Below are 23,168 nucleotides of genomic sequence, written 5' to 3' on the forward strand. Positions count from 1 at the left end.
TGAGGACGCTCATGTGGGTCTGGTTGTATGTAGTAGAATGTAAAAAGTTGTATCTTGCTGGGAGTCAAACAAAAGGGCGAGGAAGCAAGTATGTGAAACAAATAGTTCTCGGGACTCTAAGGTGGGAACTGAGGAGCTCAGCAAACCTCATGGGGGCCCTGCCAGCTGATACAGAGTGAACAGAAGCCTCTTTTGTAAAGAGCCAGCCCTTGGAGATGTCTCCCCCCAGTCTAGTATGAAGCATGTCCCCACGCTCAGCCTTTAGTCCCTCTGCCTATGAATCACAGTTCTGGGGACCCCTATGCCTCTAGGACCTCCTTCACCCTACTCTGTAAGGCTCATCCCTACATCTCACTGAACATGACAGTGACAAGGCCCCAAGGGGCTAAGGATATCTTTATGGACTGGACTAAACTTTGCTCAAATCACAGCCAGATCGCACATATGGCCGAACCGTCTTTTTCCTAGACAGAGGGTCAAGAAAAAATAGTGGTAGTGTTCCCCCACACCCAGGCTTTATTTGACAGTCACTCCTTGAGGACTACTGAGTGTAGGAATGTGTGGCATTTGCACTGACGGCAGCCTCAGGATGGGAAGCTCTTTGCCTCATTTTATTCACATGAACACTTGTTACGTGACAGTGTTCTGAGGGCTTTACAAAGACGTTCTGAACCGTCATAACTACCCTGCTAAGTAGATGCTCTATCCCCCCTGCTTCACTGATAAAATTAAGTTTCCAGGGTTCAGTGACTTGTCAAGGCCACACAAAATGCACAGGGCAGGGATGCAATCAGAGATGGGATGAGACAGGGACATTGACCTTGGCCATGGACTTCAGCCCCCACCTTCTGTGTTTCTTGCTGTCACCTGGCCAGTAAATGGGAGGGAGAGGATGTCGTGACCCTAAGCCTGTTTTTTTTTTTTTTTTTTTTTTTTTAATGGATTTGATGGGGAGCTGTGTTCGGGTCCTTTCTACCCTCTTAGGGCTACTGTTCTTCCAGGTGATCATGACCTGGAAGCCCTGTCTTGAAAAACCAAAAAAAGAAAAAATTCTCCAAAGCCAGCAAGGTGGTTCAGCTGGTAAAGGCACTGTCCACCAAGTCTGACGACCTGAGTTGAATCCTTGGCGCTCACAAGGTGGGAGGAAAGACCTGACCTCCACATGAATGCCACGACACAGGCATGCTCATAAATATACACGTACAATGCACGTAAAATAAATAACTGTAAATAGAAAGTTAAAATAAGAAAGAGAGGAAATCTCTCATGCCATCATCATAAGGGGGACATCCTAGCCAAGGAACCAAGGTTGACAAGGATGAACTGTTTGGGCAGGTGGTGAATATGTCACAGCCCTGGTTAATCCTGATCTCCTGTGTGGACTGCCATGCCCATGAGGAGGGCTGAAACTCCGAAGGGCAAATCCAGTAATGGAGAGACACCTGGGATTTCTAGCCAAACCCCCCTGCTCGGCTCTCGGAGGTCAGTGCTACTTCAGGTGGTTACAAGCCTCCCCTTGGGTCAGCCATGGACATGCCTCTCCCTTCCAAGGTCTCAGTTGCCAGGCCCCCACTCCCTTCCTGCCTCTCTGCTTCCCCCTGAACTGAGCCATTCTTACCTCACTGGGATGTCCTACATATAGCCTTGGCTGTCCTGGAACTCACTCTGTAGACCAGGCTGGTCTCGAACTCATAGAGATCTGCCTGCTTCTGCCTCCCAAGTGCTGGGATTAAAGGCGTGTGCTACCACTGCCCTGCTGAGATCTTTCTCATTAGATCTTTTCTAAGGCTAAGACTCTAGCTCAGTGGTGAAGTGCTTGCCTAGTATACTTGAAGCCCTGGGAGATGGATGGGAGAGAGGAAAGGGACAGAGAGTATAGGGAGGGCGTGTGTAGGTAGATTGTGTATAATTCTACCCTTTCATCTAACAGAGACTTGAACGCTTGAATTTTGGTGTCCCCAGGACATCCTGAACCCATTCTTTTACAGACACTGAGGGAAAATCTTCCTACATGGCTTTCCATCACACCCTGCATGATTTGTTCATGTTCCACAAGATGCTGTTTTCCTTTCATACATCATGGAGATTTGACTGCTCTCTGAAAGAGTGCCTGGCCCCGTCGCGCTCCCTGTGGAGGGTCTGCCTGGCTGCGCCTGCTTGCTCTGTGCACCTGCAGCGGTCTTTGCCTGGGTCCAGCCAAGCACCAGGCTGTCTCCAGTCTGTGGAGGTCACAAACAAGCCTGAGCTGCTCACCTTTTGTGAGTTCACATGCTCTTCTGCGAAGGTGTCTGCTGGATGTGTTTCTAGACCCGAAATAGCTCTTATCATGACATGTGTTCACTTTTCATTTCAGACGACTACCAAATGCCCTCGGAAGAGGTTGCATGAACTTAAATGCAAACTGATCTTCTCCGTTTAAAATTGCATTTTCATCGTCACTTTATTTTATAGATAGGATAGTGGATTCCAAGAGGCAATTCTGACAGGAGAAATTCCTAGGAAAGCAGCTTTCTTCTACTTTATGATCTTTAAAAAAATGATGTGACTAATAATTAGCAGTATGTATACTAGTTTATTTATTTCAGTTCAGTTTTGTGCTAACCCAGCTGGCCGGGAAGATTAGCTGTACAGGGAGAGGGTCGGTGCTTCACTAATGAAAAGTCACTGAGTAGGTATTTCGTGATGAAAATGAGGAGATTTATGTTTCTTGTGCAAAGGCCTCGCAAACCCTCTTTGGCAGCTTGCTCCGCAGCAGTCAACTCACAAACTGTGCTTCCACTGCCTGCCAAGCTCCTGGCTGGCTGTCAACACAGCTGGTGGTCCTGAGGACAAGGACATTTTAATATCCCACCAGGGGGCTCCAATGTGTCCCTTCCCCCAAGCCCTCACAGATCTTCAGTGCCATGCAAAAGCATACGTGCTCCATGAGTGTTCGCAAGTGGAGTGTGGCTGGAAGAAGAGGACGAGCCGGGTGGGCTGCGCCCGGAGGCTTCCTGCCCCAAACAATCCAGATTTAAAAGCTTTTTAAAACTTTATTATATTTATAGATATATAAAATTTATAGATATGTAAAAATGCTCAGGACCCAAGATATCAAAATTCATAATATCTTGCACTCCACCAACTATTAACTAAGCATCACATGGAAAAATAGAACCCATGACAGGAAGAGAAACCAATCAATCAAAACTGATACAAACACTTGCCTGACCGCATTCCATACGATCTGAAACGTTACCGGTGTATGTTCATTGTACAGTGTTAGGTTCGTGAAGACAATTTCCTTGGAGTAGATCAATTATTTTGACTGTGTTCACCATCACCCCTATAACCCACCCTTCTGTTTAAAATATTTTTAAATTTTGGTGATAGTCTCCTTTCTAGTCCTTTATGTTATCTGCATTGAATGTCAAGTCCCCTTAATGGGTGTAGGTGTAATCCTGGAACATTCACGGGGCGCTAGGAAAACGTAGTTTAAAAAGACTCCAGGGTCTGAGAAGATGGCTTCATAGGCATGAGGAGCTGAGTTTGGATCTTTAGCACCCACATATAAAGCTGGGTATGGCTGTGTGTGCCTGTGACCCCACCACTGGGGAGTAGGGGCAGATGGATCCCAAGAGCTCACTGGCTAGCCAGCCTAGCCTAAATGTGAGCTTCCAGAATCTCTGTCTCAATGCAAATGAAGTAGAGAGCAATAGAGGGAAATATGTAGTGTCTTGCTCTAGCTTCTGCATGTTCTCACTCCAGCATGTACACACACACACACACACACACACACACACACACACACACACACACACACACGCCTGTGTCTTTACCGTGGTCTGTGGTCATAAATGTGAAGTTTGAAGGATGACAACAGAGGAGGCCCACATTTCTCTTTCTTTCACAGTTTCTCGGGAAGGATATTCCTTTTTATTGTTGATCTGAGCAACCCCTGCATATGATTTTCCTTCTCTCTCTCTTTTTTTAAAAAATATTTTATTTATTATGTATACAGTGTTCTGTGTGTATGCTTACACACCAGAAGAGGGTACCAGATCTCACTACAGATGGTTGTGAGCCACCATATGGTTGCTGGGAATTGAACTCAGGACCTCTGGAAGAACAGCCAGTGCTCTTAACCTCTGAGCCATCTCTCCAGGCCCAATTTTCCTGCTTTTATTCAATCAATAACTTTTATCTTTTCACTTAGAAGGAAGGATGTAAGAGCACCTTCCGGGCTGTCATCCCTTGCTGTCACTATTCTTGCACTTGGGGCTGTTTTTAAATAAAACAAACATTACTTAAACACAAATGTGGCACTGTGGGACTTCAGTCATCACCTGACCCTGTGATGCTTTGCTAGCATCTGGTACTGAGATTCTCTGATACTCATTCTGGTAATGCAGACAGTGTGTGGGTCATGTATACAACGTGGCTACCCTGAATAATCGGATTAGTTCACATGCTAGGTGGGAGTCTATTTTCTCATGTTAGAGTGGTGTGCAATTTCAAACTTAGGAATTATTTATTTGTCAAGATTTTCTAGTTACTACTTTCAGGCCAAGGCCGAAACCTCAGAAATCAAAATTTCAGATAAGGGAAGACTACTGTATTGAGTGGCTTCATCTTCTGTGACTGTACCAGATAATTTTATGTCCATTCATTGACTGGAATTTTGGCCACGCAACCCAGGGAACTTTCTCATTGTTCACTGAAAAACTAATGTGAGCAAAGGCTCACCTAGACATAGATTATGGCAGTGGTTATACAAACTGAGTAAGACTAAAATCCTTGGAAATGTTCTTTGTAAGTGATAAATTTAGTACATTTGTATCTCAAGAAGATTCACATTTTTTTCATTTTGATACTGAAAGAAAACTACCTTTAAAAAATAAGGAATGTAATAAAAATACACCCAAGAGCCAGTTGTGTTTTGGTTTGAAGTGTGGGGCTGAAAGCGTGAGCTGCTAGGGAAGGACCCATATTGCACACACAGCCCTTGTCCTCAGCACCTCTCTTTCCCCTGACCCGAAGCTTCCTGTCAAAATTGCCCTTGGCCATTTTAAAAAGGAAAACATGTGAAACTTCACAGAAAGCACACTATGCATGTTTTTAAGAATTACGCGTATGTGTGTGTGCCTATGCCTGTGTGTGTATATGCATATCTCCCTTGGAGACCAGAAGAGGGCATCCGATATCCCTGGAGCTAGCTGGAGTTGCAGATGGTTGTGTGCTGCATGGGGACCAAACTTTGATCCTTATAAAAGACCTAAGTGGGGATCTTCATCTTTCCACTGTGAAAAAAAAAAAAGTAAAAATAAGTAAATAAAGCCAAACTGAGTCATCTTGGCTTGCTAGCCTACCTTAACAAGGCTTTCCCAAGAGATGGATTTATTCTGGCTGTTTTTACATTTATCCTTGGAGCAGGAGCTGAGAATATACAACTCAGTTAGCAGAGTGTTGCCCTGCATGCACGAAGACACCCTTAGTCCAACCACGAGCACGATACAGAAGGAAAGGAAAAGAAACAAGCTGTGCTGGCTAGATTTTGTTTTGTTTTGTTTGTTTGTTTTTGTCCATTTGACAAAAGCTGAGTCATTTGGGAAGAGGGGATATTCACTGAAAAGATATCCATCAGATTGGGCTGAGAGATAGACCCATGTGTGGTCTTTACTGAGAAATAGATAGATGGTGTGTAAGACTGTACCCTCCTGAGTTCTCAGCCAGTGAGGAAAGAGGAGGAAGGACCTGCCACCAGGGCAATAAAAACTGTTCTTTGCACTCCTGAGACACACCCTCCATTTTGTCTTTCTCATCTCTGTTGGTGGTGCCCAGCTTTGCAAGGTCTTAAATAAATTGCTTTGTTTTACTGCTCTTGGTCCCTTAGTTCCTCGGGTCTGCCCGTGGGTGGCAGAGAAATTCTCTGCAGTGGAACCTTGAGGTCATGGGTCATGACACAGGGCTCATGTGAGCTTTTGCCATGGAGAGAAGGGCTGACAGAATACAACTCTTCCAGAGGACAGGAGGGACAGCCATTCTTGGTAGCCTTTCCTCTGCAGCCTAGGGGCTAAGATGCCTCCTTTGTCTGGTGGTGTTTTTTGTTTGTTTGGTTGGTTTTTTGTTGTTGTTTTCCTCTCCTAAACAGGACACTGGTATTTTGTTATTTATTTATTTATTTATTTATTTATTTATTTATTTATTTATTTATTTATTTATTTTTGAGACAGTAGTTTTGGTGCCTGTCCTGGTCTCACTCTGTAGACCAGGCTGGCCTCGAACTCACAGATTTCCTCCTGGTTCTCCCCACAGAGTGCTGGGATTAAAGGCGTGCACCACCGCCACCCGGCTACACTGGTATTTTCTTTTTTTTTTTTTTTTTTTTTTTTTTTTTGTGATATATATTTTTTATTTTACAATACCATTCAGTTCTACATATCAGCCATGGGTTCCCCTATTCTCCCCCCTCCCACGCCCTCCCCTTACCCCCAGCCCACCCTCCATTCCCATCTCCTCCAGGACAAGTCCTCCCCCGAGGACTGTGATCGACTTGGTAGACTCAGTCCAGGGAGGTCCAGTCCCTTCCTCCCAGACTGAGCCAAGTGTCCCTGCATAAGTTCCTGGTTTCAAACAGCCAACTCATGGAATGAGCACAGGACTTGGTCCCACTGTCTAAATGCCTCCCAAACTGATCAAGCCAATCAACTGTCTCACCTATTCAGAGGGCCTGATCCAGCTGGGAGCCCCTCAGTCTTTGGTTCATAGTTCATGTGTTTCCATTCATTTGGCTATTTTTTTTTTCAATAATTGAGTAAAACTGAAATTTATTATATGCCACAGTCGTCCTACGGACCTCCATGCTATATATATATAGCCTCTATGGTTCTATGGGTTGTGGTCTGATTGTTCATTTTATATCTAGAATCCACCAATGAGTGAGTACATACCATAACTGTCTTTCTGGGTTTGGGTTACCTCACTCAGGATGATATTTTCTAGTTCCATCCATTTGCCTGCAAATTTCATGCTTTCATTGTTTTTCTCTGCTGAGTAGTACTCCATTGTGTATATGTACCACATTTTTTTCATCCATTCTTCCGTTGATGGGCATCTAGGTTGTTTCCAGGTTCTGGCTATTACAAACAGTGCTGCTATGAACATAGCTGAGCATGTATCTTTATGGTATGTATCAGCATTCTTTGGGTATATGCCCAAGAGTGGGATGGCTGGGTCTTGAGGTAGTTTGATTCCTAATTTTCTGAGAACACTGGTATTTTCTTAAGGTGACATTTTGTTTTCTCTTTGGACAGGAATCTTTGCATATATGAATTACAGAGTTCCCAAGACGAGGAAAGAGATTTTCGAAACCTTAATCAAGGGTCTGCAGCGGCTGGAGTACCGGGGCTATGACTCCGCAGGTAGGTCTCCCAAGACACCCCATCATGGCCGCTTAGACTCTTAGCCATGTTCTTTGCGGTGGGGCTTTTCCAGCCTGGGAATTTCCCTGACACTTCTTATCATTCCTTTATTAATATAATAACTGGTAGCTTCCTGGTGAAAGACTACACCTCCCAGCTTCCTTTGTGGACTGTAGAAGTCACATTTGCCCTTTAAGGGGCCACATTCCGTTTTCTGTAGGCATTTTGGCCATCTGCACACATGGGTGGTAAAAGTGCCCCCCCCCATGTGAATAAACATTGCCCTGCCTAAGGGCAGACCAAGCCTTTTTCTCTCCCCCGTCAGTCTCTCTACAGTTGCCTTTAATAATCTAAGAATAACCACATTTGCTTATTAAAGAAGTTTCAAAAGTGTAGAAAAATTGAGAAAACATTTTATTATTTTTAACAGTAGAAAAGAAAACACAAGGGTTAAAAAACAAATCTCTAACAAAATCTCTACCAGACATAGCCTCATCAGGATTGCTCAAAGGACACAAAGTTTCAGTTGTGCGAGATAAGTGAGTCCTGGAGATCCCCGGGCAGCTTAGAGGGGATGGTTAACAATATGGTACTGTGTTCTTTAGCATTCGTAAGATTTGATGTGCACACACGTTAATGCTGATGGAGGAAGGAGGGCAGGAGAAAACCTAGGTGAAGAAGTTGGGGGGTATTTCCACCACCGGTAGATCCCTATCTCCAAGTCCACCGAGTTTGGTACATTAGATATCCACGCAGTTTTTTGCCTGTCTATCACACCTCAGTAAATTCCCCTCTAGCAGTTTCCTGCGCCCCTGCTGTGCATTGATACTATCTGGGTTGAGATGGAGAGAGTTCTGTAAATAAATTTTCTTCCCCCCCCCCCCTTAACCATCATTATGCAATTTTGTAACATTTAACTAGTTAGGATATTAAAGACTGAGCTAGTTATGCTGGGTGGTGGGGGCCATGATGGCTCACAGCTTTGATCCCAGCACTCAGGAGGGAGGCAGAGGCAGACCGATCTCTGAGTTCAAGGCCAGCTTGGTCTACAGAATGAGTTCCAGGACAGAGTTACACAGAGAGACCCTGTCTTGAAAATAAAACTACAAAACAAAACAGATCGAATCCAGGGCTTTCCACACACTCTACTTGGTATCAGATCCCTAGTCCCTGTGGCTTTACAATCTTGCTTCACCTTTCTCAGCACTTCCGAATTCCAAAGCCCTTCCTGAGTACCTTTCTAACTCACTTCCCAATCCTTATTAGGTGGTTGTCTCAGGGTTCCCTCCTCCACTGGCCAAAGGATTAATTAAGTAGCTTGCTGAGTCAAGGAGACAGGTGACTGACAAGGTTTACAGACATGTAAATGGAGGGAGATGATAACTAGGGGTCACCTGGCAAAGAGCACAGCAGGATAAGTGCCTTTGAATCGCCCCAGGCCTTTAATGGCAGATGTTCCTTCCTTCCTTCCTTTTTTTGGTTATTTTTGAGACAGGGTTTCTTCATGTAGCCCTGTCTGTCCTGGAACTCACTCTGTAGACCTGGCTGGCTTCAAACTCACAGAGATCCGCCTGCCTGAGATTAAAGGCAAGCGCCACCACCGTCCGGCTCATGCCTGGAGTTTTCATGTGTGTTCTGGAGACTGCACTCAGGTCCAGCTGAGCTATTATCACCTTAGCCCCTGTTTTATTTTCGAGACTTCTGATCATCTGTTGGTTGGTCATGGATGTGAAGCCTTGGACAGAGCTGGCAAGCTGCACCGTGCGATGACAAAACTTAACTCCACCGTGAAAAGTGTTTATGTTTTCAAGTTTACAAAGTTCTAAAATAAGCAAAGTGCTCTACTCTGATGGAAGTGTGAACAGCGGCTGCCTCTTTGGAGTAGGGGCTCTTTCTGAGCATTTCTGGGGGTCACGCTGGTAATAGGCAGGCATCAGAACTCCGTGCTTTCTGTAAACTGTAGGTGTGGCCATTGATGGGAATAACCATGAAGTCAAAGAAAGGCACATCCATCTCGTGAAGAAACGGGGAAAAGTGAAGGCTCTGGATGAAGAACTTTACAGTGAGTAGGAAACGCTCTGTGTCAGTGATGGCTGGCACACAGGTCCCTTGAAAATATGTCATTGCCAACAGCATTTGAGACTGAAAATTCATCTACCCTTGGGTGACTGTCAGAGGGTTAAAGGCATGTTGTTAAGACTGTCTCAAAGTGTAGGATGCCTTATTTTAAGCAGCTAAATGCGGAGACTCTAAAAACTATTTTAATACTTATGCATTTAATTATTCTGGCATGCAATACTGCTTTTCTATTTATATTAGAGATATATCATTTTCCTTTCTAAATCAACTTATTTTGATTAAGAAATAAAGATTGAGCCTGGTGGTGGTGACATATGCCTTTAATCCCAGCACTCTGGGAGGCAGAGGCAGGTGGATCTCTGTGAGGTCAAAGCCAGCCTGGTCTACAGAGTGAGATCCAGGACAGCCAGCTGCACAGAGAAGCCCTGTGTCTAAATAAATAAATAAACCAGCAAAAAATAATAATAATAAGGGTATGACATAGTGGCCCCAGCCTGTAATCCTAGCACTTGGGAGGCTGAGGCAGAAAGAAGTACAGCTGCCAGTTTGAGGCCAGTTTGGTTTATGTAATGAGTTCCAGGGCTACAGGGCCCTGTCTCAAAAGGGAAAAAGGAAATGGTTCAGTTAAAACACTAAGTAAAACTTAACAGCGTGGGTGGTACCCAGATAAGGCAGATCCCTGTGGTGTCTGCCACGTGTGTGGCTGACATTAAAGGTGGACCATTGGTTAAGATGGTGTGTCAAGTGTAATGAAACCACCTGGCCTCAGTGGTGGGGTGCCAATGCTCTCCCCCCTCTTCACCTTGAGACAGGGTTTCTCTGTATAGCCCTGGCTGTCTTGGAACTCACTTGTAGACCAGGCTGGCCTTGAATTTAGGGATCCACCTGCCTCTGCTATCCAAGTGCTGTGATCAAAGGCATGCGCCACCACCACCCAGCGACAATGCTTGTTTTTGAAGTACAGTTGTCCAGGAGATGGCTTTGCTTGCCACACAAGCCTGAGGACCAGAGTTCAGACCCTAGCACCTCTATAAATACCAGGTAGGCATGGCAGTCATTCCAGCTGTCAAAAGGCAGAGGCAGCTGGGCTGTGGTGGTGAATGTTTTAATCCCAGCACTTAGGAGGCAGAGGCAGGCGGATCTCTGTGAGTTTGAGGCCAGCCTGTCTACAGAGTGAGTTCCAGGATAGCCAGGACACACAAATACAACAACTGATTTTCTTTCTGTTTAGAGCAAGACAGCATGGACTTGAAGGTGGAGTTTGAGACCCACTTCGGCATCGCCCATACACGCTGGGCCACCCATGGGGTCCCCAATGCTGTCAACAGTCACCCCCAGCGCTCAGACAAAGGCAATGGTAAGGAGACCCTGTTCAGGGTGTTATTTCCTCTCCCCGAGTGACCTGTCAGAGATGACCCTGGCCCGAGTGGCTTCCATGCCCACTTCAAACTGCCTTCCCCACCTGTCGCCTTGAGATAATCTAAGCATCTCCACCCCTAATACCCTAGTGGGTCACACTGGGCCTCAGTCAGGCCAACCTCTAGTCCCCTGGGTGCTGCTGACCTAGGTACACACCGGAAATGATGGCATTTTATCACAAGGGCTCTTGGGAATTCATTCCAAGAGTGAAATACAACAGTGCATTAGTTCATTTTCCACCACTATAGCAAAGTACCTGGAGCAGGCTACTTCACAAAGAAAAGAGATTTATTTAGGTCTCAGTTTTAGGGGCAGAAAATCCTTGATCAGGCAGTGCATCTGTCTGATCTCTGGGGAGACTCCCCTTGGCTTCAACACCACATGGTGACAAAACAGAAGAAGAAATTGGCCGCGTGAAGAAGGGGCCAAGTGTGTGGCCTCTCTCCGTAACAACACGCGCTCTCCAGAACTAGCGAGGATCCCATGAGAACTCTATTAGCTTCTTCTGCAAGCGTGTCTCCAATAACCTCCCCTTAGGACCCATCTCTTAATGGTCTTACCCCCTTTCACATGATCACCCTGGGGACGCAGTGTCACATGCACTGAGCTCTTGAACGATACACTCAACCCATAGCAGATAGTATGAGCAGAGCAAAATGTTCTAGAAGGCTAGGACCCTAAAGAGAAGCATGGAGCTCCTTCTTCTCCCAGCGGAGCTCACTCCCCCCCCCCCCCACACACACACAGAGTGGTCCTAAGGGAAGGCAGACAGTATTGCTGATTATGGTTAGTGCCTAGGTGCCTCGCCAAGCCCTAGATCCCAGAGTCAGGGCTCAGCAGCCAAGAGTTTAAGGTTTGGAGGGGCAGAGGCTGCAGACGCATAGCCTCCTGTCCTGCCTAGTGACAAGGCAAACCCCACCAGAAGCTCCTCACTTCAAAATACGCTAAGAGCCAGGCGGTGGTGGCGCATGCCCTTAATCCCAACAGAGGCTGACTGAGGCAGGCAGATCTCTGAATTCGAGGCCAGCTTGGTCTACAGAGTGTGTTCCAGGACAGCCAGGGCTACCCAGAGATGCTTATCACTGACAGACAGGTTGCCTCTTCCAGTGAAAGCTGCTGATGCAGACATCAGTCTTAGTCACTGCAAATGAAACCTGATGACCACACGTCTCGGGGAGGAATGTCCAGCTGTCGATCATCTCCCTCAGCATCCAGCTTGAACTTCACTTTCAGCTCTCACTTCTCTCTCCCCCACACTCTTCTTTCAGAATTTGTTGTCATCCATAATGGGATCATCACAAATTACAAGGATCTAAGGAAATTTCTGGTAAGGGGCTTCCCCTGGCTAAGTCAAATCTGAGTCAGCATTGATCTTCCTCCTGACACTTTCGCTTAGCCTAGTTCTCTCCAAAAACACACACAGGTACTGAGGGACACCCACTCTGGGCCACATCACAACTGTGAGCGTGAATCTTACCCTCAGCCGGACCACCGTGTTCAGACTGTCTGGGGAGAGATTCCAGGGCTTTAGTGTGTATCTCCAGGGCTGCTGTGGTTTCACAGAATCAAAATAATGTGAACCGGGTTTCACCAAAGTCGCTTCTACCATGTCACACATCCACTCAGACACCCATAGAATGTGGGGTGGGAAGCCAGACGATGAGTTCCACACCATGAAAAGGTTGTGTGGTGTGAGTTGGGATGTGAGTGGGTTTGACTCACATATTTTATCATAACTGCTGCTCTTTTGCAATGTCCAGATTAACGGTGACGACAAGCTCCTGAGGAGGGAGGTCTCTGGGAGTAAGAGGGTGACTCAGAGGTGTTGGCTGCTGGGTTCTGGCAGACCTTTCTCATGCCTTCCCAGTTTTGCTTGTTCTTGCCTTAAGTCATAGCATAAGGGACTAGAGGGAGTTGGCCCAGCCAGCAATTGCACAATGACCAACATCTGTCACCCTGGGTACAACCCCACATTCCAGGAAAGCAAGGGCTACGAGTTTGAGTCAGAAACAGACACGGAGACCATCGCCAAGCTGATTAAATACGTATTCGACAACAGAGAGACTGAGGACATTACCTTTTCAACATTGGTGGAGAGAGTCATTCAGCAGTTGGTGAGTTATGGGCCCCTATGAGTGCCGTCTGCCTAGACACACCTTCATTTTTCACTTGTGCAAATTTGCACAAGGTACTGAGGGGGAAAGATAGTTTGTTTATAGTCGTACTTACAATGCTGTATTCCTGTAGAATCTGGAGAAAGTCCAGTTTGGGAAGTGAATCTCTGACAAAATGCTTGCTTCATTTTAGCCCCTCTGAGATGGTGGCTGGCATCGTAATCTGTGGTTTTTATAACCGTGGGCTGTGTGCACGTGGTAATGTAGCTGTCAGGGTTCTCGTTGTTGTCTCTAAAACTAAATTATATGCACTGTTATATGCTAATCAGATGACCGTGACTGAGGTTGGAGACTCAGAACTGTAGTCTTTCCTCTTTGTCAGTAAAGCAGTCGGGGAGAAATGCCCGCAATTAATTACAAAATGGGAAAGGAAGGAGGGAAGGAGGGAAGAAGGCAGGCATGCGTAGAGCACACAGGAATAGATTTCCGAATTATCTGATTTGTTAGGGGTGCACAGCAAGAGCTGTGGGGCAAGAGATGTTGCCAGTTCCAGAAGAAGATTGTGGTTTTGTGATAGGAGAGATCGGAGCACAGGGAATTGCTGAAGGGAGTGGCCTAGGGTAGAGAGCAGGGGAAATTGGTGATGCATCAAACAGCTAGACTCAAGAAGCACAGCTACTCTCAAAGGGAGATGGACATGGGGCTGGGGGCTTCTCTGGGGGGACAGACATGGGCCTGGGGGCTTCTCCGGGGGGACAGACATGGGGCTGGGGGCTTGTCCGGGGGGACAGACATGGGGCTGGGGCCTTGTGTGTGGGGGGGACACAGACATGGGGCTGGAGCCTTGTCCGGGGGGACAGACATGGAGGTTGGTGTTGCTGGGGTTATCTCCTGGTCCTGCCTGGCCCACAGTCAGGACAAATCTCTCTCGCCCACCAATCCCGTAGCTGCTCAGACCCAAATAAACACATCCAGCAGGCTGGGGCCTTATGGGGGAGGGGACAGACCTGGGGGCTGGGTCCTTGTCCAAGGAGGAAAACTGCATGGAATGAGAGTGAGGGAAAAGGGGGTTGGATCTCTCAGAGCCCATCCCCAAGGTATCATGCCATCCAAGAACGGGTCCAAGGCTGCAGCAGCCTGGAGATAGTGTTCAAGGCTCAGAATCGAGGACACACTGGGTCAGAGAGTGTTGTGGGTTATCATGCTGTACTTACACGTCTTCCCTCTTGGGTGCCTGGATCACATCCCTTGACTCCGCCTTTCTTCTCTCTCTGTCTCGCTTGGACTTCCCGCCTGGCTGTAAGCTTTCTTGCCATAGGCCCAGACAGCCTTATTTATTAGCCAGTGGGAGCCACACATATTCACAGCACACAGAAAGGCACCCCCCAGCACCATGCTATGGTTTTAGATCTGTCAGCCTAAAGCAAAAGTTTTCAGAGTGGATCACTGCCAAAACCCTTGATCTGTGCCATCTCTTTTGGGGGTCCGTAATTTAGAGGACCTATTTCTAAATCACGACATCTTCTATCATGTCATTCCTTGGTACTAGTATGAATTGGTTCCAAGATCCTAATTAGATACCCCCATCAAGTTTCATATAAACTGATGCCGTATTTGTATATAACCTATGCACATCGCCCTGTGTGTTTTAAATTATCTCTAGATTAATATATTAGATATAATACCTAATACAGTGGAACCATGTAGATGATGGTTTCACTACATTGGAAACTCTAGGGAATAGTGGCAGGGACAAGTCTGGGCATGCCCACTCGGGGTACTCCATCATAGGCTGGCTGTGCAGTTCACCCAGTAACAACTGAACATGTTTTCAGAACATTTTTTTTTTTCCTTTTCTTTCTGATGCTGGAAATCAAATCCAGAGCCTCACACACACTCAACAAGCTCTCCATCACCGAGTCACACTCAAATCTGCATCCAAAGACAAGGAGGGTCAGTTGTAAATAAAGTAGGCAAACAGATTGGGTATTGTAACAGTGTTTCGTTCTTTGCTGTTTTTGTTTTGTTTTGTTTTGTTGCCATCCTGAGGATTGAACCCAGGGCCTGGCAAGTGCTAGGCAAGCACTCTGCTACTCAACTACATCACCTGTACTCTGATTTTGGGATTTAGAAATGCCTTCCCCATCACGGCACTTTTAGACTGTTTTATCTTTCTTACCTGAAGAAACATAGAACTCTTTTTGATGGAGAGTAGGAAATGTATTTCTGTTCTGTCTTTCACTGTTAGCATAAACCAAGCTGGGACCATGTGATGTTGTGACACTCAATATCTGCATGAAGCCCTTCTTCCTGGGCAGTTTGAAAACCCATTGAGAGCCTAGGTCATTAACCCCAGAACTCAATGTTTTTGTGGCTTCGTCCACAAATTGGATGTACCACCCTGGCTGCATAGAGCCTGAAGTCCACCCAGAATTTCAAAGATTAAGAACTTCACATAGAAATTCAGATTCATAATTTGTTGTACATAACTGAAATCTTCTGGGGCCATGGCAAATTGGGATGGTCAAGTTCAGGGGATAATTTTTCATGAAGAATTTAAGTAAAAAAGACATATGATAAGCTGGAGAAGAAGGCTCACTGGTTAACAGTACTTACTGATCTTGTAGAGGACCCAGGTTCAGTTTCCAGCACCCATGTTGGGTGGCTCACAATCTTCTGTAACTCCATTTCCAGAGGATCTGTCGCCCTCTTATGGCCTCTGTGGGCACTGCACACACATAATGCACATAAAGTCATGTTGGCAAATAGGCACACACATTAACCAAATAAGTAAATCTTAGAATTTGTAGTCCTGAATTAGGAAAACTAGAGTCTAGTTCTAGCTTTGTGCAAACAGCAAATAACAGTCATAGCCGTAGCAATGAAAGTAAGAGAATTAACACCACCAGTTCTCCGGATTCTCTAAAGGCCAGGCACACATTCTAAACACTTACTGTACATTAGCCTTGAACCTCAAAAACATACAGATAGACTGTATGCTGTCCTCTAGGCCACAGAGAAGGAAACTGAGGCATGAAGGTGGCTGAAGCAACTGCCTAATTAAGGGAGGGGATAAAACCAGAACTGGATCCCAGGTTTGACCCAGTGTTGAGCCATGTTGATCAACCTCTTGGACCTTCCCAGCTGCTCCCTGTACAGGCTCAGTGCTGGGTTTCTCTAGCCCTGGTCCTTACTCTCTGTGGCTTGGGCTGCACCTCTCCACCCTGGGCATCTCTCAGGAGTTCCTCGTGAGGGTGAACTTCCACACCTGAGCACGAGGCCATCGATTTGGCTTCCGTTCTGACTGCATCCTCCATAAGCTGCCTCTGCACTCAGATCCCTATGCAGCCCGTATCTGCCATGGAGAGGAGCTGGGGGTGCCTGCCTAGGCCAGTGGTCTGCAGTGGCGGGGCTAGTCAGAGCAACCGCTACTCCACAACCCTTCACCCTTTTTGCTGTGTTTTCAGGAAGGTGCCTTTGCATTGGTGTTCAAGAGCATCCACTACCCGGGAGAAGCTGTTGCCACAAGGTAAGGCAAGCGTGTGGGTGCTTCCAGGAACAAACACATAAATAAGATCAAATCCTTTGGCGTGGGACACCAGAGAGTTCATGGTCTCCAGCAAACTGCCCAGTGCTTGTTGGGTCTAAAAGACATCAGCTGTGGCCCGGGCACTGCACCACCGTGGCCAGTGGTGCAAGCTCCTGTTTTTAAAAGGGAAACATAGGCCAAGTGGTGGCGGCGCACATCTTTAATTGCAGCACTCAGGGGGCAGAGGCAGGTGGATCTCTGCGTTCGAGTCCAGCCTGGTCTACAGAGTGAGTTCCAGGACAGCCAGGAACCTTGTCTCAAAAGAGGGGGAAAAAAAAAGAAATAAAAAGAAAAGAAAACCCACAAATAAAAGAGAAAACATAAAGTTGGATTTTTTTATGTGAAATCTCTAGACTGTTAGAAGTTGACAACAAATTAATATTAAAAAATAAATGGCCAAGCAGTGGTGGCACACACCTTTAATCCCAGCATTCGGGAGGCAGAGGCAGGCAGATCTCTGTGAGTTCAAGGCCAGCCTTCGGGAGTCAGAGCCAGGTGGATCTCTGTGAGTTCAAGGCCAGCCTGGTCTACAGAGCAAGACCAGGACAGGCTCTAAAACTACACAGAGAAACTGTGTCTCCAAAAACTAATACATAAACAAACAAACAAACAAACAAATGTTGGGTACTGTGCGAGCCTCACAACCTGAGTTTCCTCCCTGGGATCCACGTAAAGGCAGAAGAACGGAGCTGGCTCCACAGACCTCTCCGTGCATGCATGCTATACCATCATCCCCTCCCCGATAACGAATTAATTTCGTTGTAAAAATGTAATAATAACAAAAGTATTGGGGGTGAGGAGACAGCTGTCGGTCGAGTGCTGGCTGTTTAAGCGTGAGGACTTGAGTTTGGTCCCCAGCACACACGTGAAAAACTGGGTGTGGTGGTACACGCTTGCCATCCTGGCCTTCTCGAGGCAGAGGCAGGTGGATCCCTGGAGCTCACAGCTAGCCGAACCCAACTGGTGAGTGCTCAGGTTCAGTGAGAGGCTCTGTCTCAGGGGGGAAAAATAAAGCCAAGGCAGATGACCGAAGAGGGATGACAGTCAAGGCTGACTTGTTGCACATGTGCACAGGTACACACACACACACACACACACACACACACACACACACACACACACACTGCCCCCCCCCCAGTAGAAAATAATAAAAGTGTATGAGGGCTTAGACTCAAGTTTTATGGGGGCTTAGATCCTAATTAATGTAGGGAGCCTTCTTAGGCAAAGCATGCACAATTGGGAATATGAAACGGACCAAGGCGAACCCTGCATCTAGTTCTTTAATGGGCCGCCAAGATAGATCAGCAGGTGACGGCCTTTGCTGCGGAGACTGCCAAATTCAACCCCTGAACCCCACACGGTGGGAGGACAGAACCATCTGCTAGGTGTTCTCTGACCTCCACTGACACCGTGGCACACATGCACCTCCCCCCTCGTGCCCTCCACATGCACACAATAAACTAATAAACGCAATTTAAAAAAAAAAGTCCTTAAAAGCCCAAAGCTCATGCCTTGTCACCTACTTGGTAGGGGCATAATAGGGTTCATCTAAGAAGTCTTGGTCAGGCCACACATTCCTCTATCGGAGCCCCCATCTCAAAGGTGACTCATCGCTGATTAGATTCATAGAAGTAGATTAAATGTCATCCTTTATTTTATATTCAGACGGATTGACTATCCACTCACCTAGACATCCAGTGTGTTGAACTCTTAGTATGAGCAGGTTTCTGGAGACTTTGGGACATGTTCCCAGGATGCTTGCTCCGGAAGACAGAGAAGGGCAGAGAGTGGAGCTGCTCTGGGTGGGGGCTGGGGAGGCCACCGTACCAGGGGCCTGAGAGTGCGGCAGATGTCAACCCAGGAAAGTCGGGGAGTAGTAACTGCTTCCCCAGCAGCAAGACCAAGACAGGGAAGGATAAGCAGAAAGTGTGGCTCTCCAGCCTCCCAGTTTGGGTGTGTGAGGGCAGGGTAGAGGCGGCCCGAGGTAGGACTTCCGGTGTCCATGTATGTTTACTGATACCTGCTGTGGGCTGGGCTTGCGGACAGTAGTGAATCCGGTGGTTATAGACATTGCTCCATGAACTTCACAGGCTATTAGTGAGTGGAGGCTCTGGGAGAAACCCAGCTCTAAGGGGCCTTGGTGTCCTGTGGGCTGCTGGTTTTATTCTAAAGGCACAAAGGAGCCATTTAGAATATATATGTGGCTCTGGGAGACCTGAGCAGACTTGGGTGAGACTGTCCCTTGAAGACTATCACAATATCTACCCAGAAAATCAGATGAATTTATCATAATCTTACTTTTTTCCCCAGGACTGGGACTAATTTGTCATTCGAAATGTAATTTCATCAAATCATAGAATAGAATTATAAAATACCAGTTGGTCCTTATCAAATCTAGAAGCTCCCTTTAAAATCTCATAACGTGATATTACTGTTTAAAATGAATGTGGTGTGAGGAAGCAATAAAGCTTGATTTTTCTAAATTGCCTGTGACGAATGGCTGGAACATCCAGGCCAGCCCTTGGGATGTCTCAGGAGGCTTCTGTATCTTAAAGGAGAGCTCAGTCTGAACAATAAGATCCAGGGAGCCATTTACCCAGAAACCCAGATAGCCTTAAGCACTATTATTAATGCTTAAAATCTGTCATTATTTGGGTGCAATTTGAGCTAGCTCCTCACTGGACCTAGAACAAGGTCTCTCTGATTAGTTTTAGACAAAACAAAGTATTATACAAAATTGTCAGGACACTCAAAGCACCTTTTTCTCAATCTTTTTGAACTTTGTCCCCTGTTTCAAGAAATCAGAAGAGGGGGTCTAAGTAAGTTAGTGCTCCTGAGAAGCAGGACTGTCATTGCTAAAGAAATAACAGAGACCTGTCTGAGTCAGGTGGACACCCCAAATGCCCATGTGTGGGCGGGATCCAAACTATTAATAAGCAGGTGGTTTGTAAGCACATCAATCTATGTTAGAAATTGTTTAAGACAAATTATTAGCCCACTACATTGAAGTCAAATGCTTGAGATGGTCCTAACAAAATGTGTTCAGTGTTTTCTTATCAGCCAGTTAACATGTTGGAGGAGCAGTCCACACTAGCTACAGAAACCCCCTTCCCACCCCGTTTCAATGTAAAGTGTGACTGTCTAAGGTTTCAGTTATTGGTCAAACAAGGTCCAAAAACAGATAATTTGTAAGTTTAAAATAATTTTTGTTATGGTGCAGTGTTATAATTTTTTTTATTTTGTTGTTGTTGTTAGTCTTTTATTGCACCTAAATTAACCCATCATAGGTATGAATGCATATGAAGACCTTGGGTGCAGATTGTATTCACTATCTGCAGTTTCAGGCTTACACTGGAGGTCTTGTGTGTGTGTGTGTGTGTGTGTGTGTGTGTGTGTGTGTGTGTGTGTGTGTACATGCCAGTGTATGCATGTGTGTCTGAGGGTGCAGCTGTGTGTGGAGGCCAGAGGTCCACATCAGGTATTCTCTTTTACATGTATAATGAGTGTTTTGCTTGTATGTATGTATGTGCCCCACTTGTGTGCCTGCTGCCCACAGAGGTCAGAAGAGAGCATCAGATCTGGACTTATGGATAGTTGTGAGCCACCATGGGGGTGTTAGGAACTAAACTCAGGTCCTATGCAAGATCAGTATGTGCTGTTAACCACTGAGTCATCTCTCCAGCCCTTTTACCTTATTTTCTGAGAAAAGGTATCATTGAACCTGGAGCTCACCCACTCATCTAGCTGTAGGCTGGCTGGCCAATGAATTCCAAGGAACCATACATCTATTGTCTCAGTGTTCTGCCTCCCTTTCCTACCTGCAGGGGTTATAGACCTGCACACCACCCACCACTGTGTTCAGCTTTTAAGTAGCTTTTTGGAGATCCTGCCTTGGTCTTCATGCCTTCATGGTAGCCACTTGGCCAGCTGAACTATCTCCCACAGTCTGCATGGATGGACAGAGGGCAGTGAGGAACTGCTGTCCTGGAATGTTGCCTGCCTGGGTTCTAGGATGCAGAGATCTGAACTGTGTGAGTTATGAAAGCGATCTGTTTGTCTCATGTGAGTGCTGTAATCTATAAGATAAAGCAAAGAACTGCATTTTGAAGGCAAGATGCCATTAAGATCATGACCTAAAATTGGGCAGTGGTGGTGCATGCCTTTAATCCCAGCACTTGGCAAGCAGAGGCAGGTGGATATTTGTGAGTTCCAGGCCAGCCTGGTCTACAAAATAAGTTCCAGGACAGCCTGGGCTGTTACACAGAGAAAGCCTGTCTCGAAGAACCCGCCCCTGCCAAAAAAAAAAAAAAAAAAATCATGACTTAATGCCTCCAACAATCTTACCAAAGCAATAGTAAGCAGAAAAGAAATACCGTGAAGTGTTTCACTGAAGATTCTATCCCAAGATAATCAGAGAACCTGGTGCTGTGACAGAGATGGGCACCAAGGAAGGAGCCTGAGTTCGAGACTCTCACCCTCGTCAACTTCTGTCATTCCTGGAAGACCTTTGTGATGAAATCCACTTTAGTACAGGTCAAAGATTCTAACTTTCCCTTAGAGGGGTATCATTTAAGTCAAGGTAAAACTGCCCTTGAAACTGCCTTTTGCAGCCCACAGAGTAGAGCACAGTCTTCCCTCGGTATCTCTGGAAGTTCTGGCACTAAACCCTGTCCAGATACCAAAACCCTTAGATGCTCAGGTCCCTTGTATAAAATAGCATAGTGCATTATTTGCATATAACTTCTCCATATTCTGCTTACACCAGGCCTTTCTCTCATGGTAAATGTTCAGCCCCTGAGACGTAGACATGTGGGTTAGCTGCTTATGGGGATATCAAGACCCAGGAGCTCAACATCTCAAAAGTGGGGAGAGTGTGTTACCAGGCTAACTGGTCAGATACCTGGGTGATGATGTGAGTGAGCTGACATCTCCATGCCAGTCTATTGGTCCCTGCTCCAAACCTGGAGGGCAGCATCTCATGGTCAAGATGTCCCTTCTGTGTGACCTAAACACAGTCTTTGCTCCAGGGAAAGGAGGGTGTACCGAGAGGCCAGGAAGACATCTGGCCTGTCGTCTTAAAGGTGATGGGTCACTTGATACCTTCTTCTTCCTGCAGGAGAGGCAGCCCACTGCTCATCGGGGTACGAAGCAAATACAAACTCTCCACAGAGCAGATCCCCGTCTTATACCGGACATGTGAGTTTCTTGAGGACATCAACAGACAGCCTCAGGGTAGCTACCCCCCCTGCAGCCAGCTCTGTTTGGAGGCAGCCCCCAAACACTGTCTTGGGCCCAGCTGCTGGGTGACTCTGGGTTTCAAAGATGTTCATGCAATGGGGACTCGGCTCCATCTTTTAAAAAAGCACTTCATCGTGAATATTTTGAGACCTGCACAGAAATAGAGGGAGAAGCAGGCAGCTGGGGGGGGGGGGGGGGAATGGTAACTGTGCCCTGATTTGAGTTTCTTTGGTTTGTTTTCGTTTGCCTTGCTCTCCCACGGTAGCCATGTAAATGCTCTTTCAGCGCTACTGGGCTATTTGGGGAGCTTTTACGTGATTTGGCTGGCACAGCCACAGCTAAAAATTGCAGATTTCTCCCACACAATATTCAAAAGAGGAAAATGGGTTCTCTGCCACGTGTTATGCAAATAAAGCAGCCTGCTGAGATTCGCAGCCCATTCTTTTGTTTACTAGGCAATATTGAGAATGTGAAGAATATCTGCAAGACCAGGATGAAGCGACTGGACAGTTCCACCTGCCTGCACGCCGTGGGTGATAAAGCTGTGGAGTTCTTCTTTGCTTCGGATGCAAGGTAGCTAAACATTTTCATTGTTTTCTTGGGATTGTATACCCAAAGAATAACTGACTGAACACCGCATGTGCATGCACTCCGAGCATGCATGTCGGTCAGAGGACAGCTTCTAGGAGTTGATTCTCTCCTCCTGCTCTTTGGGTCCCGGGGATTGAATTCAGGTTGTCAGACTTGGTGGCAAGCACCTTTACCCACTGGGCCAGCTCACCAGCACAAGTACATACATTTTAGAAATATACAGCCACAGAGAAAGAAAAGTTGGGGTAGGGGAAGAAAAAAAGAGAAGGGGAGTGAGGGACTATTCGAAAGAGATTTGGGTACCTGTAAGTGGTGTCTGGGCATTATAACCTGCTGGAGTTTTTATTTCGTAGAAGTGCTCAAAATCACCGAGCTCTCTTACCTTATAGTCGGTGATGGGAGAGGTGTTTCTAAGATTAGAAAAGGCACGGAGGCCTGGAGGAAGATGAAATAGTGTTCACAGGCAAAATAATGATACACTCACTTTTAAAGCCAACTGACAAGCTGTGAGGACTAACACTGACAGCTTCCCAGAGAATAAATATGTGGAAATCTTACCTCGCCGCAGTCATCGCTAAGCTGCCGGCAGGGACCGAGCCTACCTTATTCCTTCTAGAAGCTTCTCGTAGGACTAAGTATTATCGACTCTTAGCAAACATTTGTTGAACAAAACAAAAGCAACAAAGAACCAGACTATGCACTGCCATGGAAACAGCCCACTTTAACAAACCCTCCCAG

The 23,168-nt window shown here is 46.3% G+C and overlaps 1 protein-coding gene across 1 annotated transcript in view; it reads left to right on the forward strand.

Moving 5' to 3' along the window:
* Positions 1 to 23,168, forward strand: part of Gfpt2 (glutamine--fructose-6-phosphate transaminase 2) — a 47,001-nt gene that overhangs the window by 6,706 nt on the left and 17,127 nt on the right. The window contains exons 2-9 of the mRNA XM_006987101.3: positions 7,293 to 7,400; positions 9,364 to 9,462; positions 10,711 to 10,836; positions 12,167 to 12,225; positions 12,878 to 13,012; positions 16,480 to 16,541; positions 21,718 to 21,797; positions 22,295 to 22,412. Of these exons, the coding sequence (XP_006987163.1) occupies positions 7,293 to 7,400; positions 9,364 to 9,462; positions 10,711 to 10,836; positions 12,167 to 12,225; positions 12,878 to 13,012; positions 16,480 to 16,541; positions 21,718 to 21,797; positions 22,295 to 22,412 (787 nt within the window). The remainder of the gene's footprint in view (positions 1 to 7,292; positions 7,401 to 9,363; positions 9,463 to 10,710; positions 10,837 to 12,166; positions 12,226 to 12,877; positions 13,013 to 16,479; positions 16,542 to 21,717; positions 21,798 to 22,294; positions 22,413 to 23,168) is intronic.

The sequence above is a fragment of the Peromyscus maniculatus genome, chromosome 8 (assembly GCF_049852395.1).
Source record: "Peromyscus maniculatus bairdii isolate BWxNUB_F1_BW_parent chromosome 8, HU_Pman_BW_mat_3.1, whole genome shotgun sequence".
NCBI lineage: Eukaryota > Metazoa > Chordata > Mammalia > Rodentia > Cricetidae > Peromyscus > Peromyscus maniculatus.